The sequence below is a fragment of the Chiloscyllium punctatum genome, chromosome 24 (genome assembly GCF_047496795.1).
Source record: "Chiloscyllium punctatum isolate Juve2018m chromosome 24, sChiPun1.3, whole genome shotgun sequence".
NCBI classification, from domain to species: Eukaryota; Metazoa; Chordata; class Chondrichthyes; order Orectolobiformes; family Hemiscylliidae; genus Chiloscyllium; species Chiloscyllium punctatum.
The window spans coordinates 37,960,698-37,979,385 of NC_092762.1; the positions used below are offsets into that span (position 1 = coordinate 37,960,698).

The 18,688-nt window shown below is 40.9% G+C and overlaps 1 protein-coding gene across 2 annotated transcripts in view; it reads left to right on the forward strand.

Moving 5' to 3' along the window:
• LOC140494459 (AP-1 complex subunit mu-1) overlaps positions 1-18,688 on the forward strand; it is a 103,496-nt gene that overhangs the window by 68,408 nt on the left and 16,400 nt on the right. The window contains exon 11 of one of the 2 annotated variants that reach the window (XM_072593638.1): positions 8,978-9,053. The exons of the other annotated variant lie outside the window; for it this stretch is intronic. Within the exon in view, the coding sequence (XP_072449739.1) occupies positions 8,978-9,053 (76 nt within the window). The remainder of the gene's footprint in view (positions 1-8,977; positions 9,054-18,688) is intronic. 2 annotated transcript variants of the gene reach the window in all.

The following is an 18,688-nucleotide window of genomic DNA, read 5'->3' on the forward strand; positions in this document are numbered from 1 at the left end:
TTCTGAAGAAAGTCACTGGACTCGACATTAACCAGAGACGCAGCTAGGCTTGCTATGTTTCTCCAACATTTTCAAGTGTCAGAGTTCCAGCATCTGCAGCAGTTAAGGTATTTCCTTGAGCTTGCCCCCATTATGGGTAGCCCTCAGAAACTAGTGCATAGGCTTAGCCATGAACAATGGCTACGTTGCTAAACTAGGATCTCCACCTGTGTTTTGACAAATCCATGGCATCAAGAGAAGTATAAAGTGAAACGTGGAGGTGAAAACTTATAATATGATCTTTCCAAAATGTTTTAAACTCCAGGATTGTCATTTTAATGTATTTTTAATCAACCTGTTTGAACATGTTGTGACCCACCACTAGGGCAGGTAGGGCATAAACTAGGACATCTGGCATAGAGAAAAGAGCACTACCACAAAATCTTTGGAATACCAGTTTAAACATTGGGTTTGCTAATCAATTAAAATTTTCAGTTACAAACTGAAGCAAATGTCGGAATTTTTTGCCTGCTTCCCAGTCACATCCTTTTCTCTGGTATTATCTTATAAGACATCCTTCAAATGTTAGAGCTTTGTAGTTTGAGCCAAAGTTAAACATGATTTTCACAGCTGAGCGCTTGTTAATTTTTCCTAAATGTGTGGGATTTGTTGCTAATGTGCCAAAGAGAGAAGTTAATTGCAAGCTGCAATATGAGGTTTGCCTGCACTGACTGCTGTCTCAGTATTGACAACGGTTGACCGGGTTGGCAGCACTTGGAGGTTCTGTGTATTTATATTACAGACCACAAATACTATACCAGCAGTGCTAATCAGTAAGCGGCATTTAGTTAGATTATACAGTGGTGGGATAAAAGATCTTCAAACCACATCAGATATATGCAGGAAAAAAAAATGAACTCGGGGCCCCAAGTCATGTGCCATATTGTGGTCATGCAACTGATGGCTAGAGGATAATTCAGCCATTACCATCTTCTCATATTGTTATGTCAGTAACTGAAATCAAGGAAACTCCTGTTCATGGTAATCATTTAACTTTCAGAATTTCCAAAGGATGACCGATGAATCTGATCAGCAGAGCTTACGATGTTCTTGCTTTGGCTTGTCATACAGAAACCTGCTGAATGGCCTCCTTCTTTGCTATTATGATTCTAACTTTGTCTGCAACTCTTAGATGAGGTCTAAGGTATTAAGGGTTTTTGAGCCAAGGCAGATTGACAGAGTTAACCCATGACTTCTTTCAGTGGAGGAACAGATTCAAGGGCTCAGTGGCCTTTCTCCACATTCTCATATTCCTGTTGATGTCAGTGATCAAATCCTGACTTTAGTTTCACAAGCTATGAGAACAAGCAGTCTCACAGAGCGCCATTTCATGTACATGTGCAATATAGCACAGTTTTATACTGGGAGACTCGCATAAAGTACTTAAAGGCATTTTACAATGCTAAAGGAGGCTAGCATTGTACCTTGAATGACACCTAGGTCAATGTCTACACTGTGAGGATGGGAGAGAAAGTGGAATGATGCATGAACAAGGGAGGGAAGGAACACAATCTTGGAAATTCTGCAGCACCTTCCCTAAATTCAGGCTATTCCAAAACATTTTGCAGCCAATGAACTGCTTTTCAAATGTGGTTGTTGTCACAATGCTGATAAATACAAAAGCAAATTTGTGCATAGCAAGGAAGCACAAAGACCAGAAATTTAAGTCTCCAGATAGCTTTTCTTAGTGATGTCCTTTTGTGGAATAAGTATTGATCAGAATAACTGGAGAACTTTTTTGTTGCCCTTCACTGGTCACTGGAGGAAGAGGCTCCACAAATGATGAGGAAGTCCAATGCATCACTGCCGTCATCACTCAAACGTGCGGGGTAGATAGAGTCATAGACTGCAACAGCATGGAGACATGCCCTTTGGTCCAAACTGGTCCATGCCATCCAAAATGTCCAATAATGCTAATCCCATTTCCCTGCACTTGGCCCATATCCTTCTAAACCTTTCTTATCCATGTATTTGTCGAAATGCTTTCTAAATTGTTAGGTATACTCGCTTCAACCACTTCCGCTGGCAGCTCATTCCATATGCATATCCTCTATGCTTTTTAAAAAAAAAGTTGCCCATCAGGTTCTCTTTTATTCTTTCCCCTCTAACTTGAAACTGATTCCCTTTAGTCCTTTATTCCCCAACCCTGGGAAAAAGACTGAGTGCATTCACCCTATCCATGCCTCTCATATTCTTATACACTTCGAAGGAGAGTGGGGCCTCCTACAGCTCTAAAGAGAAAGTCCTAGCTTGTCCAATTTCTCCCTATAATTCAGACTGTTGAGTCCTGGCAACATCCTTGTAAATTTCTTCTGCGCTGTTGCCGGTTCAATAACATCCTTCCTATAGCAACATGACCAAAACTGGGCGCTGCTCCAAGTGTATGGCCTCACCAATGTCTTGTACAGCTGCAACATAACTTCCCAACTTTATACTCAGTGCCCTGACTGAAGGCCAGTGTGCCAAAAGCTACCTTCACAGCCCTGTCTACCTATGACTCCACTTTCAGAGAACTGTGAACCTGAACTCCAAGGTCCCTCTGTTCCACTACACTCCTTAAGGCCCTACCATTTACCATGAAAGTCCTACCTTGATTTTACTTTCCAAAATGCAAGACCTCACATTTCTGTATATTAAACTCCATTTGCCATTTCTTGGCCACCTTCCCCAGCTGATAAAAGTCCTATTACAATTTCTGATAACCTTCTTTTGTGTCTCCGATACCTCCTAGTCAAAAAGTGTGGCACTGGAAAAGCACAGCAGGTCAGTCAGCATTGGGGAGCAGGATAGTCAATGTTTCGGGCATAAACCCTTCATCAGGTATGTCCCCCTGTTTTAGTGTCATCTGCAAAGTTATTAATCATGCCTTGTACATTTTCATCGAAAGCATATAGAGAACAAACAGCAGTAAGCCCAACACTGACCCACTGGTCACAGGCCTCCATCCAACCAACATCCTTCCATTAATAGCCTCTACTTCCTACCATCATCCAATTTGCCAGATCTCCCTGGAGTCCATTCCATCCTTCCAGAGCACCCTGCCATGTGGAACCTTATCAAAGGCCTTACTGAAATCCATAAAAGACTACGTCTACTGCTCTGCCCTCGTCAACCTTCCTGGTTACTTAATCAAAGAAATTGTAACAAATTTGTGAGGCATGATCTCCGACACACAAAGCCATGCTGACTATTCCTAATCAAACCCTCTCTTTCCAAATGCGCATATATCTTATCTCAGAATTTTCTCAAGTATCTTAGCTACCACAGATGTTATGCTTATTGGTCTTAGCTGATCTCTTTCTCTGCTTGCTCCTGAGGCCCTCAACGTCTCCGATGTCGGTCTTCAGCCTATTTAATCTATATAATAATAAGAAATTACTGAAGGCAGTTGATACTGCAAAGGCAATGGGCCCTGACCACATTCCAGCAATAGTACTAGAGAATTTTGCTGCAGAACTGACTGCAGCCTGAGCTAAGCTCTTCCAGTGCAACTGCAACAATACGGAAAATTGCCCGGTATATCCTGGACGTGAAAACCAAAGCAAATCGCTTGATGCTATTTGACAAGGTGCTGTACAAAAGGCTGCTGCGTAAAATAAAAGTGCATGTAATGTATAAAAGATTGGTTAAGTGAAAAAAGCAAAGGGGGGGATAAATGGATGTTTTCTTGGTTGACCATCAGTGGCTTATGCTGTGCTTCAGGGATCAGTGTTGGGACTGCAATTGTTTATAATTTACATGATTTAGAATTGGGGACGAAGTATAGTTTGTCAGAATTTGCAGATGACACTAAAATAAGTGGTAGAGTAATGTGTGCAGAGGATACTGAAAGTCTGTAAAGAGATATAAGAAGGATAAGTGATTGGGCGAGGATCTGGCAGATGGAGTACAATGTTGGTAAATGTGAGGTCATCCATTTTGGTAGGACTAACAGCAAAATGAACTATTATTTAAATGATGAAAAATTGCAACATGCTGCTGTATAGAGGCACCTGGATGTCCTTGTGAATGAAATGCAAAAGTTGGCTTACAGATGTAGTAGGTAGTCATGAAGGCAAATGGAACATTGTCCTTCATTGCTAGAAGGATGGAGTTCATAGTAGGGAGGTTATACTGCAGCTGTATAGGGTGCTGGTGAGGCTACACCTCGAGTACTGTGTACAGTTTTGCTCTCCTTATTTGAAGAAGGCTGAAGAGGAGGTTCACTAGGTTGAGAGGGTTGGCTTATGAGGAGAGATTGAGTAGCTTGGGATTTTGAAGAATAAGTGGGGATCTTAATGAAACATACAAAACTATGTTGGGAATAGACAAGGTAGAAGCAGGGAAGATGTTTCCACTGGAAAGTGAAACGAGAAGTAGGAGGCATAACCTCAAACTAAGGAGGAGCAGATTTTGGACTGAGTTGAGGAGGACCTTCTTTCAAAGAGTTGTGAATCTGTGGAATTCCCTGCTCAGTGAAGCGGTGGAGGCTACCTTGTTGAGTGTTTTTAAGGCAAAAGTGCATTTTTGAATAGTAAGGGAGCTAAGAGTTATGGTGAGTGGGGGAAGGGTACATGGAGCTAAGTCCATGAAAAGATCAGCCATGATCTTATTGAATGGCTGAACAGCCTTGGCAGGCCAGATGGCCTATTCCTGCTCTTATTTGTTACGTTCTTATGAATCTAACCAAACCAAATATTGGCCTATCAGTTTATTCTCATCATCACTACAGTGCTGGAAAGTGTCATTAACAATTCTATCAAGCAGCGCTCACTTAATGAGCTAGGTCCTGATCTCATTACAATCTTTCTCCAAACATGTTCAAATGAAGTTGAATTCTAGAGGGGTAGTAAGGGCAGCTGCCCTTGACAGAAAGGCAGCATCTGACCAAGTCCTAGAGATGTACAGCATGGAAACAGACCTTTTGGTCCAATCTGTCCAAGCTGACCAGATATCCCAACCCAATCTAGTCCCACCTGACAGCACCCGGCCCATATCCCTCCAAACCCTTCCTATTCATATACCCATCCAGATGCCTTTTAAATGTTGCAGTTGTACCAGCCTCCACCACATCCTCTGGCAGCTCATTCCATACACATACCACCCTCTGTGTGAAAAAGTTGTCCCTTAGGTCTCTTTTATATCTTTCCCCTTTCATCCTCAACCTATGCCCTCTAGTTCTAGACTCCCCGACCCCAGCGAAAAGACTTTGCCTATTTACCCGATCCATGCCCCTCATAATTTTGTAAACCTCGATAAGGTCACCCCTCAGTCTCCGACGCTCCAGGGAAAACAGCTCCAGCCTGTTCAGCCTCTCCCTATAGCTCAAATCCTCCAACCCTGGCAACATCCTTGTAAATCTTTTCTGAACCCTTTCAAGTTTCACAACATCTTTCCGATAGGAAGGAGACCGGAATTGCATGCAGTATTCCAACAGTAGCCTAACCAATGCCCTGTACAGCCGCAACATGACCTCCCAACTCCTGTACTCAAAACTCTGACCAATAAAGGAAAGCATACCAAACGCCGCCTTCACTATCCTATCTACCTGCGACTCCACTTTCAAGGAGCTATGAACCTGCACTCCAAGGTCTCTTTGTTCAGCAACACTCCCTAGGACCTTACCATTAAGTGTATAAGTCCTGCTAAGATTTGCTTTCCCAAAATGCAGTACCTCGCATTTATCTGAATTAAGCTCCATCTGCCACTTCTCAGCCCATTGGCCCATCTGGTCCAGATCCTGTTGTAATCTGAGATAATCCCCTTCACTGTCCACTACACCTCTAATTTTGGTGTCATCTGCAAACTTACTAACTGCACCTCTTATGCTCGCATCCAAATCATTTATATAAATGACAAAAAGTAGAGGATCCAGCACTGATCCTTGTGGTACTCCACTGGTCACAGGCCTCCAGTGTGTGGCATCATGCAGTCCCAGCTAAACTGGAGTCCGTGGGAATTGGATAAAGTTCTTCACGTATTTGGAGTCGTACTGGGCACAAGATATCGTTGTGGTTATTGGAGGTCAATCGTTGAAGCTCTCGGACATCTCTGCAGGAATTCCTCTGGATTGTATTTTAGTCACAACTATCTTTCTTCGTGTCATCAATGACCTCCTCATTATCAGGGCACAACTGGAGATGCAACAAGACCTGGAATCATTTAAGCTTGTGCTAATAGGTGGCAAGTAACATGCATGTCACATTACTACCAGCCATTGATCATCTTCAAGAAAGAATAAAGCCATTGCCCCTTGATGTTGTTCATCATTATCTGTTAAGCCTGTAAAACAGCAAACTGCAAACCCCGAAAAGAGTTATTTATAACTGGGACTAGAGCAATTGCTCACCAGTTGTACTGAGCCCAAGTCTGAACCCTGCACGGGTCAAGTCTTTTATTTGGCAGTATGTTCTTTCAAAGCCAATTACAGAATAATTTACTTCTTTAAAACGTTCATTTTGCTGCACCTATAGTAAACTGTAAATCAAATCTCTGTTCAGACTAGAAGTTTAAAATGCTGAAGCTTCAGTTTAGTGGCATGACCATTTCTGAATGCCTGTATCACCCTACTGAATTCGAACAGCCGTTGCTACAAAATCTGGAATGGGAGGCTGGAATTTCTGTTATAACTAATTCCCCACCTGTCTGCTCAAAGCCAATCTATAAGGCACAACTCAGCAGTGTGATGGAATGCTCCCAACTTGCTAAGATGAGCACACTAAAGCACAACATCCAGGAAATAGCAACCTGCTTGATTGCCACCACATCCATTACCTTCAACATTCACTCTCTCCACCACCAATGCACAATGACAGCAGTGTTTACCATCTACATGATGCACTGTAACAAGTCAGCAAGACTCTTTAGAAGCACCTTCCAAATCTATTACATCTACACCTCGAAAGATACAGACAGCAGGTACGCCACCTCTCGCAAGTAATCCTCCAAGCCACACACCGTTCCTTCATGGTCAAAATCCTGGGAACTCCCTAACAGCACTGAGAGTATTTCTGTCCTTAAATTACAGCAGTTCAAGAAGGCAGCTTATCGCCACCATCTCAAGGCCCATGAGGGATGAGCAATAATTATTGACTTGGCTAGCATTCCCCAACATCCTATGAATGAGTAACAAAAAAGCATTAATGTCATGATATCTTTGTCCATGTGGATGGATAGAGGAGACTTGGTTAAATATCATCTCCAAAAGGCACAACCTTCAGTACTAAATCACTCTGGATTATGTGTTGAAACCTCAGGAATCTGGGTTTGAATAACCCAGAGAAAGTAGTCAATTAGCTAAAACTTAATAGAACCAAGTGATTGTTTGAGGGAGGGGGTGGTCCCTGAAGAAAGTAAAATAAGGTACAAGTTTTGTATAATTTTAAACGGCATCACTTTCAGCCAGGTGTTTGTTTTCCATTTCCTACTTTCACAAATACCAGACCACATGTCTAAATCAATCAGAGTTGGGACTTTCATAGCTTATCATTTAAGGACAGACTTCTAAACTTATCAAACTAATTTAATTTGATGTTTCAGAACCTTCATTTATTTTCACTCTTGAGGCATAGAGTGCTAAATGTAAAGTCTGTTAAACAGCAAACTGAAAACACAGTATAGAGTTACTTATAATTGAGAATAGAGTAATCGCTCACTGGTTGGACTTAGTTCAAGTCTGAACTCTGAATATGTGAAGTCTTTTATCTGGAAACATACATTCTTTCATAGCCAATTACAGTGTAATTTACTTTTTAAAAAGTCTCATTTTGTAACATCTTTAGTCAACTAAAACAAAGCTCTCTTTTCAGACCAGAAATTTAAAATGCTGAGGCTTCAGTTCAGTTGGAGTGGGTATCAAAGGCCTCTCTGATCTTTGCTAAAATTAAACATATATATTTGCTCTTGCTGTGTTTACAAAAATAAATGTGGTTAGTCTTTTTAAAAAAAAGCCTGTGGAGACTGAAATGACCTCTGCCCTGAAATCATGTGGTTCAGTTGGTTGAATGAGTTACCAGAACCACCTCCTTAGAGCTTTCAAGAAACCACCTTTCTGGTTCATCAACTCGATCTGGAGCTGAGATTTATATTGCAGATCAAATTATCACCAGCCCCAGCTGCACACCCCAACCTACTCAAAATAAACCCCAGAGAAATCTATTCTTAGTCTATCTTTTGCAATCAATTCTTTTAGCACATTTTCATTTTCAGTTTTCACAGTGCATACCTTGCCTCTACCTGATACATATCTGTTTATTGAAGGAGCGGTGCTTGCATAGGCACTTGTGCAACTGACTGAACTGGACAGAGGTGTGTCAAATGCAAAATCATCTAGGTCAAATTGTGTAAATGACATGGAGAAGAGAACAGAGAATGGGGCAATCTCCTAAAATTTATAATCCCTGTGGAGAACAATATTGGAAACAACCAAATTTAATAAATGACTCCAACAAACAGCCAATGGATCAAGCCAAAATCAATATTGAACATTAGTGACAAATCATGATCAATTTATTCATAGCAGGTATGCAGCAAAGTTATATCTGACAGATTTACAGGGTAGTCTGTTCAACATAGATGGCCACAAAGCTCTGGACCAAGCTAAAATTCCAACTTCAAAGATTTAGTGAATGATCCTTCTGGAACAGCAGTTCCTAACTGACCCATGTTAGAACATCATTGTGGAAAGAGGGGATGGGTGGAGAGGAGAGGTTGTGGCTTCTTGCACACCACATCTGATTTTTTTTCTTTTCCCCTCTGCTATCGTCGCTTTAATGTGCTCCATTCATGTTCTTGAGATGGCCCTTGCCCAGTTTAGGTCATGGCAGCTGGAAAAAGTCATTCTATTTTATCAAAACATCTAAACATGGCCTTCACTGTAAAGCTTGTGAAGGAAATTAATGGTAAGTAAAAGGGGAGTGTGTTTGACCATTTTACCATGAATCTATTTTCATTTGGTTAGGTTCGTTACTTGAAGATTATTGAGAAAAGTGGCTACCAGGCTTTGCCATGGGTTCGTTATATTACTCAGAATGGAGGTAAGGAACATGCATATTTGTACCTCTGATGCTGACTCTGAGATTTATCATGTAATTTCAAATGTTAGTTTAATCCAGTACGGAGTGGACTCCATTTAAGTAATAAAGTAAAATACAAATTTAAAAGACAAATTTCTAGCAACACAACCCTTCTGTCAGTATCTGCCCAAAGACTCTGCCTGACCAGCTATGTGTTTCCAACAGTTTCTGTTTTCATTTCTATCAGAGTTTTTCTATGATATAAAATATTTATGAGCAGAACCTGCAATTTCGTCATGAAACATTCCTGAATATCTCCTCTGTATCCCTGATGTATTATAATTTTGCTGAACTGTTCGCTTGCAAGTGGTGGAAAGATTTGTTGACTGAGTGCAACATAGAAAACATACTCTGTTTCAGATTTTATTTTAATCACTCAAATTAAAATGTTGTTTTAAAAATGCACCAGTTTTATATTGAGAGGTAATTTAGCTTCATTCCCATATTGAGAGGCAAATTGTTTTTATCTTTAGTTTCAATTAATCCTGTACTTAATCTCCCGAGTTCACTGCAAAAACCTGTCCAGATTTCAACCATACATTTCACCGAGTCATATACCGTTCACTGCTGAAATTGTAATAATTAGTACATTTCTAAATCAGGATGATCAAATCAGAGGATTATGTCGGACAGCTGCAATTCTTCCTTGCTCAATGAATACAGAAGCTATTTCTGTATGTGCATTGCAGAATGGTGTACTGCTGCTGGATTGTAACTACTATCTCAACAGCTGGTACAGTATATCCATTATATCCAATAAATGAGCCTCAAAACAGCCAATCCAGAATATGTGTTTAATTTAACTTTATCGCAAAAATCTGTAGTTACTTTATACGAATTTAATCTAACTTGTGTTTAGGCTTAAATGCATACGTTGATCTGCTTTTATAAGAATCGATACTGTTACAATGCGAATTTAATCTTCCCAGTTTCATGGGACTCTATTAATTTATAGCATAACACATGTATTTACTTAAATAGAAATTGCACCATAGTTTCTGGTCATTTGGCCCAAGCAATCTGTGTTGCTGATCATCCTGCATAATCTTGTGGTCTTGTCTTGTATAGCTACTGTTACAACTGTGACGGGGAATACACTAGTCCAGCTCTCCCACTTCAGGAGTTGTGAACCATTAGTCTCAATGTTTTGATTTGATCACTAAATTGGCCAACCATTTCCCTTTTGGTACTGCAATCCAGAATGAAAAACAATTCACCAGATTTCCTTCAATAACTCAAACATCATCATTTTATTATAAAACAAAACGAATTTCTTAAAAAAAAAAAATGACTGGCAAAACTATTGAACATCTAAGCTATAATCCAGAATTAAAACGTCATCAACTTTTCATCCCAAACAGACACACTTTGACAACACAAACAGTGGCACAATAATTATGCAGTGATATGTTTTAATAGAGCAAACAGGAAGCTCTCTGAAAATCAAAAGCAAGAATTTCATGGACTCTCTCAATCTTTGTGACAAAATAAAAATGCTGATAGCTACAACCAAACTTCAGCCTGAATAGGAAGTTACTGGGTTCTCAGTCTTGGGAAAGTCGCTACAGTTCAGCTTCTCAAACTTTATGTAAGGTGATCAAAAGGCTGAGATATGGAAACTTTGAAGTTCCCAATTAATTCAACTAAGAGAGGAAGAGAGAAACTTGCTTTTATTGCAAGTTTTGACGGTCTTGGACTACCTGGATCCATAAAAGCTTTTTAAAACAGAAACAAAGGCTGGGTCAGTAACCATCTACAAGATGCCCAGAGTTTCTTCCAGAGCTGGGTTTTTTGAGCGGTTCGTCAATTAATCCTGTACTTAATCTCCCTAAAAGTGTTTGCTTGGCTGCTTTTTCCAAAGTCATGTCATTCTGACACTTGGCAGGGGGAATCACAGCCCATGTCAAACTGTTGATCTCGTTCTTTGGTTTCAAGTGTCCAAGCCATTCAATATCCTGTTTCTTTTTCACGTAGTCCACCAATATGGATATGTCATCCCAACACTACCCATAGCCTTCCTTTCTGAAGCATTTTCCTTTTTCTGCCCGTTCTGTCATTCCCTCTCTTTGTTTTCTCTGCATTCCTTTTCCCGTGCTTGAGTTCTGTCCTGCTCTCCCTTAAGTTACATGAGAATTAGGAGCAGAAATAGGTCATTCGACCCTTAACCTATTCTCTCTTTCCTCTTTCTCATGATTTCTCTCTACCTTTTTCTCCGTCTTGCTTGCTGTTTCTCTTGCTTTCAATATCTAAATCTTCAAAATTCAACTTGGTTTCCATTAAAGTTCTATATTCACAGCACCAGAGTGAGGTTTCTCTGACCCTAAACAGAAGAGGCATCAAATAGTTCTCACAACAGATCTTGACAGTGAAAACTTGAGGACTGTTTAGGTCATTGGGGGTAAGCAAGTGGTTGTTGCATGAGATTTCTGTCTCTGTTGGTGGCAGGCTTAAATACTATATTTATTACTGAGCACAGTGATTTCAGTTTAACAACATAAAACATAGAATGACAAAGTGTAATTTAAAAGCCACCAATCCTGTCTCTCCCACAGACCTGTTGAGAAGGTGCAGAAAATTCCTGGGTACCTTGTTGTGCATAATGTACTATGGTTTAAATTTTTTTTCCCCCTAGACTGCTGAGGTTAAGTTGTTTAATGTAATTAATGTAATACTTCACCTGAAGTTTCCATGTTCTTTTATGACACCTGTTCATTTCCACTTCAGTATTGTTTTGGGTGGGAGTTAACCCTTAGCAAGAAACTAAGAAGTGGGGGGGGGGGTGCACTAATCATTGAGTTTTTGAACCCATTGTAAGAGTGTGGTATTTCTTGGTGACTAATAGTTTGCTCGTTCTATGGACATTGTTAAATAGAGTTTCATAGAGGTACATGAATTGCATTATCGTCAAGCAGACCATTCAGCCTATCTTACACATATGTAAGTTTACGCTCCCCATATTCCAACCTTCTTAATTTAATCATATCAGCATAGTGCTTTGTACCTTCCCCACCCCCTTTTGTATTTTTAAATACGTTCCAATTGAATCCATCCATTTTATTTGCCTTATTAGTACTTGTGGTGATGGAATTCCATATTATTAACACTCAGGCTTTAGAAGTTTTCCTAACTTCCCCATTAAGTTTAATAGTGACTATTGTACTTATGACCTCTTAGTTTTGGAACTCTTGTGAGGGGAAGCATAGTCTTTATTTCCAGACTGTGTCAAATCTTTTCATTATCTTAAGGATCTGTATTCGGTCAAGTGGACTTGTAGAATTGTATAGTATAGAAGAGGCCCTTCAGTTCATTATGTTTGTACTGCCAAAGCTACACTAAATCCATACGAGTCCAACTTTCTTGGACTAAGCCAATAGTCCTGAATGTTATGACATAACAAATGCTCATTGTTGAAGGTTGTGAAGTTTCCTGCCAAAGCTACCCTCAAGGGCTGTATTTCAGACTACCACCATCCGCTAGGAGAAAATGTTTTTCCTCACACCCCTCTAAATCTCCTGCCTTTTTGCTTTAGAATTATAACACCTTGTTATTGACCCTTCGACAGTGGGACAAGTACTTTCTATTCACCGTCTCCATGCTCTTTATAATCTTAATCCGATCACCCCTTAAGATGTGCTGCTCCAAAGAAAACAGCCCAAGCTTATGCGACCTCTCTATAGCTGAAGTACTCCATCCTAGGCAATATCCTGGTGAATCTCCTCTGCACCCTCTCCAGTGCAATCAGGTACTTATATAATGAGGAGTGCAGACAGTACTGCAGCTCTGGCCTGTACAGATTCAACATAACCTTCCTCTTCTAATAATCTGTGCCTCAACTGATAAAGGTAAGTATCCCATATGGCACTATCAACCTGGCCTGCCACCTTCAGAGATTTGTGGACAAACAGCCCAAGATTCCTCTGAGCATCCTAGTGTTCTGCTGTTCTTCAAGTACTCCCTTGTCATGTTACTTCTTCCAAAGTGCATCACTTCATTTGGACTGTTGAAGATTAATATTACTCTTTGCATCCTGCTACCCCCAGTGTGCATTGGATGTCAAATCTCATCTGATGAGATTGGAAAGGAATGAAACCTGTTTTTAAAAAATCTCCCTTTTAATAATCTAATAATTTTATATTACCTGTAGAATACCACTAACATTTTTGTCATGGTAAAACAGAGGGCATCTGTGCTAGTTCTTTAACAGAACTGCTAATGATTCCTCCTCCCCTTCTTTCTGCCATCCTTGCAGGATATCAAATTGTAACAAAACACTAAGTTTTAAGAAAGAAAAATCTCCTCATTTCCCCACTTTTGTTTTAAACTTGGTCTGTTGTTGTAGTTAGGCCAATGATAAATGTATTATAATTGGCCCATACTACTCGGAAGAGGGACTAGAGTGTTCCCATTGCTCTGTCTGGAATGTGTGTATGTTCACTGAGTAAGGCAAAACCAGCATAGGTCTTTTAATTGTATCCTTTGGAGACACTAAACATTCAATCCTGTAAGACCATAAGACATTGGATTGAATGGCCGAATTTCTGCTCCATCGAGTCTGCTTCACCATTCGATCATGGCTGATAGGTTTTTCAATCCCATTTTCCCACTTTCTCCCCAAAACACTTGATCCCCTTGCCAATCAAGAACCTATTTACTTCTCAATGACCTACCCTCCACAGCCTTCGGTGGCAACGAATCCCATAGATTCGCACTCTCTGGCTAAAAAGATTTCCCGTTATCTCTGTTCTAAAGGGTCTTCCCTTTACTCTTGGGCTGTACCAGTGGGTCCTCGTCTCTCCTGCCAATGAAAATATCTCCCCAACATCCACTCTGTCTAAGCAGTTCAGCATTCTGTAAGTTTCAATCAGATCCCCCTCTCGTCCTTCTAAACTCCATCAAGTATAGTCCCAGAGTCCTCAAACATTTCTCATACATTAAGCCTTTCATTCCTGGGATTATTTTGTGAACCTTCTCTGGACCTGCTCCAGGGCAAGCACATCTTTCCTGAGATATGGGTCCAAAGTTAGATTAGATTAGATTCCTACAGTGTGGAAACAGGCCCTTCGGCCCAACAAGTCCACACCGACCCTCCAAAGAGGTACCCACTCAGACCCATTTCCCCTCTGACTAATGCACCTACCGCTATGGGCAATTGAGCATGGCCAATTCATCTGACCGGCGCATCTTTGGACTGTGGGATGAAACCCACAGAAGCCACTGGCTTCTATCCTGAGATGGACCCTTTTATCCCCACTCTCTGCCTTCTGCCAAACAGCCTATCTTCTGTTTGTGCTAATACCTTGCCACTAACACCATCTTACTCAGCAGCCTCCTGTGTAGCACCTTATTGAATGCCTTCTGGAAGTCATGATAGATAACATCTATTGGCTGTCTTTGGTCTAACCTGCTCGTTACCTTCTCAACAAATTCTAACAGACTTGTCAGACATGACCTCTCCTTGATGAAGCCATGTTGACTTTGCCCTATTTCACCATGAACCTCCAAGTATTCAGAAATCTCATCCTTCATAATTAGATTAGATTCCCTGCAGTGTGGAAACAGGCCCTTCAGCCCAACTAGTCCACACCGACCCTCTGAATAGTAACCCACCCAGACCCATTTCGCTCTAACCAATGCACCTTACACTATGGGCAATTTAGCATGGCGAATTCACCTGGCCTGCACATCTTTGGACTGTGGGAGGAAACCGGAGCACCCGGAGGAAACCCACTCAAACACTGGGAGAATGTGCAAACTCCACATGGACAGTCACCCAAGGCCAGAATCGAACCTGGAGCCCTGCTGCTGTGAGGCTACAGTGCTAACCACTGAGTCACTGTGTCGCCCATAATGGGCTCCAAATCTTACCAATGACTGAAGTCAAGCTAATTAACCTATAATTTCCATCTTTTGGTTTACTCCTTCCTTAAACATTAGCAATTTTCCAGTCCTCTGGGACCTTCCCTGACTCCAGTCATTCCTGAAAGATCACCACTAACATCTCCATTGTCTGTCTCTTCAGCTTTCTCCCTTAGAACTCAGGTGTGTAGCCCAACTGGTCCAGGTGATTTATCCATTTTCTGACCTTTCAGTTTTTTCTAGCACCTTCTCCTTGGTGATGGCCACCATACTCATCTCTGCCCCTCAACTCTCTTGAATTTTTGTGTCTCTCACCATGAAGACTGACGCAAAGTACTTAATCAGTTCCTCAGCCATTTCTTTCTTCTCCATTGCTACTTCTCCAGCATAGTTTTCCAATGGCCTTTACCTGTATGATGGTGATTTGAGTGTTGGATTGGAGTCTGTCAGAGTGTACTCTACATTCAAGAGTTAGCAAGAAAGTTGCAACTCTTTCTTTCATATAATCTTCTGTCCCCTTTACTACTTTCCTTCAGTGTCTCAGGATTTTTTCTCAATCATCCAGCAGGAAACATCCATCGGTATGGTGGGGATTCTTTCCCCAGGGTTTGTCTTCCCTATACCCTGAACCCTTGCAATTAGAAAATTCAAATAAAGTTATACAAAAGCAAGTGAGTTTTGATTTAGTCCTGAAACTAGAATTTAAACTTGACCCCACCCCTCTCACCCAAATAGCACCACTTTTGATTTCAGGTACTTCCTGCTAGAGTGCAATTCTGCTTTCTTGTACAGACAAGGAACTGACCGGATTTCTGAAATTGGCTGCTATCTCTAAATGGGACTTTGCTATGGGTTTCCTGAGTTTTGGGTTCTCGGCATTAAAGAAGAATAATTTAAGTATTTTTAAGAATAGGGCAAGGTTATTGACTCAGCCTTGCCTGTTCCATTTTGTAAGATAAGTCTGTTTTTATTTCCTCCGTATCCTAAGTCAGAAATGTCTTCGGCACCCTTCCTGCTAACTGATTCCACAAGGCTTCCTTTCTTTCACTTATTTTAACTAAATGTCTGACATTTGAATGTTAAATCATTGTGAATAATTACTTGGTCTTACTTTGCCAATCTCTCTTTGTAAACCATATACGTGTTACCTAGTTTACAATTCAAGCCTGTTTTTGAACAAAAGCCAGTTTAACATTCTTTTGAGTCTCCTCCGCTTAAATTTCTGATGCCTACAATTATTCTGGTTGCTTATTGCTGCAACCTCTCAGGACCTTCTGGTCATTTCACAACATCAGGCTAGATTCATCCAGCACCTTATCTACTATCAGTGCAGCTGCCTTAGATCCGTAATGTGTGGCTGTTTTACACTTAATTGAAAGCGCTATATGGTAAATGTACTCAGAGTTAAGTAGTCCATTGGGATGCTGCACTTCAATCTGGTTGCAATCTGGATGCAGTCTACTGCTTTTCCATTGCGTTTTCTTTTCTGTTGGGTTAATAAACTAAAAGTCCTGATGAAAATTTCACAGAATACAGCTGTTATCTGACTTGTTGAGTAGATGTGCTGGCCCAGGTGGTATAGATCCAGGAAGGTCTGAGATTCAGTCCCTGGCTTGTATTGAGTTAGCTAATTCCTGCCAAGTGTCAGGGGGCACACTGCAATTCACGTCAACACCCTTGGAAGCAGGAGCATGTATTTTCAGCCAGGGCTCTCATTCCTGAGAGCTATATTGTATGGCCAGTTGGCTGAGATATAAGAAGATTGCTAGCACCTGTGGGGCAGTACCACAGATCGAGTTAAGCTGTAAAGATGGAAGAGAAAAATTTAGAGAGGAAGGAAAAGAATTCTGCCAAGTAATGGATGTGAAACAGCTACAGAATAATTTACTTGAGGCTATTGACCACAGGTGTAATCGAGCTGTATGGTTTGGGTATGCTGCAGCCTGGAATTAGGAACTATTTCACACTCCATTGTCCATTTTTCAGACGTCCTTCATGTGATTTGGGTGAAACCAAATAGAGATGATGTTATGGGAGCAGAAGCTTTACTCCAGTGGCTGTTTTCTTTAGAAACACATCTGATCTGATGTAGCATTTCTCTATTATGGCAGAGCCCACATGCTAACACAGAGCAGGTGGACATTCGGTGCACACCCAACAGCTGCTGTTAATGGGACATAACAATACAGAGTGCTGAGTAAAAACCATTAGCAGTTGGTGGATATATTGGAAAAGACCTCTGCTATATCAACAATAATCTCGAGGTTTGGTAACTTGCTATCGTTTGCATGCTTGACCAGGAATCTGCAGTGATGCTCAGCATTCATCATCCTCTGAAACTCTGCTAGCACTGCAAAAGGGTTTTAGATTTGTGGACCAGTCCAGCAATAGCACAGATTTAAAATTCTTGATGCTGTTTTCGTATTCCTCCACATCTTTACCCCTTCCTCTCTATGAATGTTCTGAAATCTCTGCATTCCTCCAATCCTATCTTTTGTCTACTTTGATTTTTATTGCTCTCGTATTGGAAGCCATGCCTTTAGCTGTACATCTTTCTCCTTTTGGAGAGAGTTGGGCCAAGCTTTTGACCACCTGTCTTGATATTTTATCATTAATAATAGAAGCAACTTGTGCTACTTTGCTGTGTTGTCGGCATTATATAACGGTACATTACTGAATGCAATATTCATGTGATCTAAACTGACAAGTGTACACCCATGATTGACCACACCAAGACTTTGTTGTTTCTGGAGACTGAAAGCAAGCTCTCTCCTTAGATGAGTTTGTCCCTCATCTCTATTGTTTCACCCACTATCCCAGTTCTCTCCATTGTGGTGAAAACAGCTAAATGCTGTCTCTGCAGGGGTACATAATTTATGGCAAAATTTTTATGGCATAATAGTCTCATGTTAAAAGTAAAACTTTGTAAAACATTTTTCATGTTTCCTGTTGTGTTTCTGGGTGGTGAGTAAAAAAAACGACCTGGGTACACCCAATACAAGAAAGCCAGTGAATGATGCCTCTGAACTCCTTCATATGTGTTTTGTCTGTATTTTCTTTTATATAGTTAGATCTATTCTAGTTCACTAGTTGCATTGCACAATAATGATCTCTTCCCTTTCAATTTTCTATCCATTTCATTGTTGCCAACTGAACATCTTCATACATTCAGTGCTGTGGCTCTTCTTATTCAATCTTAATGAGGAAACCTTTCTGTAATAGGGTCATTTTAAGCTGTTGTATGAATTCTGAAACAAGCAGATTCAATTGGCAGGTAAACATTTGTTTCCCCTCAATATTTGTTTGATCCTTGTATGAGGACGGCATGGTGGCTTCGTGGTTAACACTACTGCCTCACAGCACCAGGGACCCAGGTTCAATCCCAACCTTTGGCAACTGTGTGTAGAGTTGTCTGCGTGGGTTTCCTCCGGGTGCTCCGGTTTCCTCCTGCAATCCAAAGATGTGCAGGTTAGGTAAATTGGCCAAGCTAAATTGCCAGTCGTCCTCATGGATGTGGCAGTTAGGTGCATTAGCCAGGGGTAAATATAGAGTCAGGAAATGAGTCTGGGTGTGTTACTCTTTGGAGGGTTGGTGTGAACTTATTGGGCCAAAGGGCCTGTTTACACACTAGAGATTAGAAGTTCTTGTACGTTTTGAAAAGGCTAGGTCTCTGTAAAACTTTGGCTGTGATATTTGAACCTCTGCTTTGCTACTGCTTGAACCATTCAACCTGGTGTCGT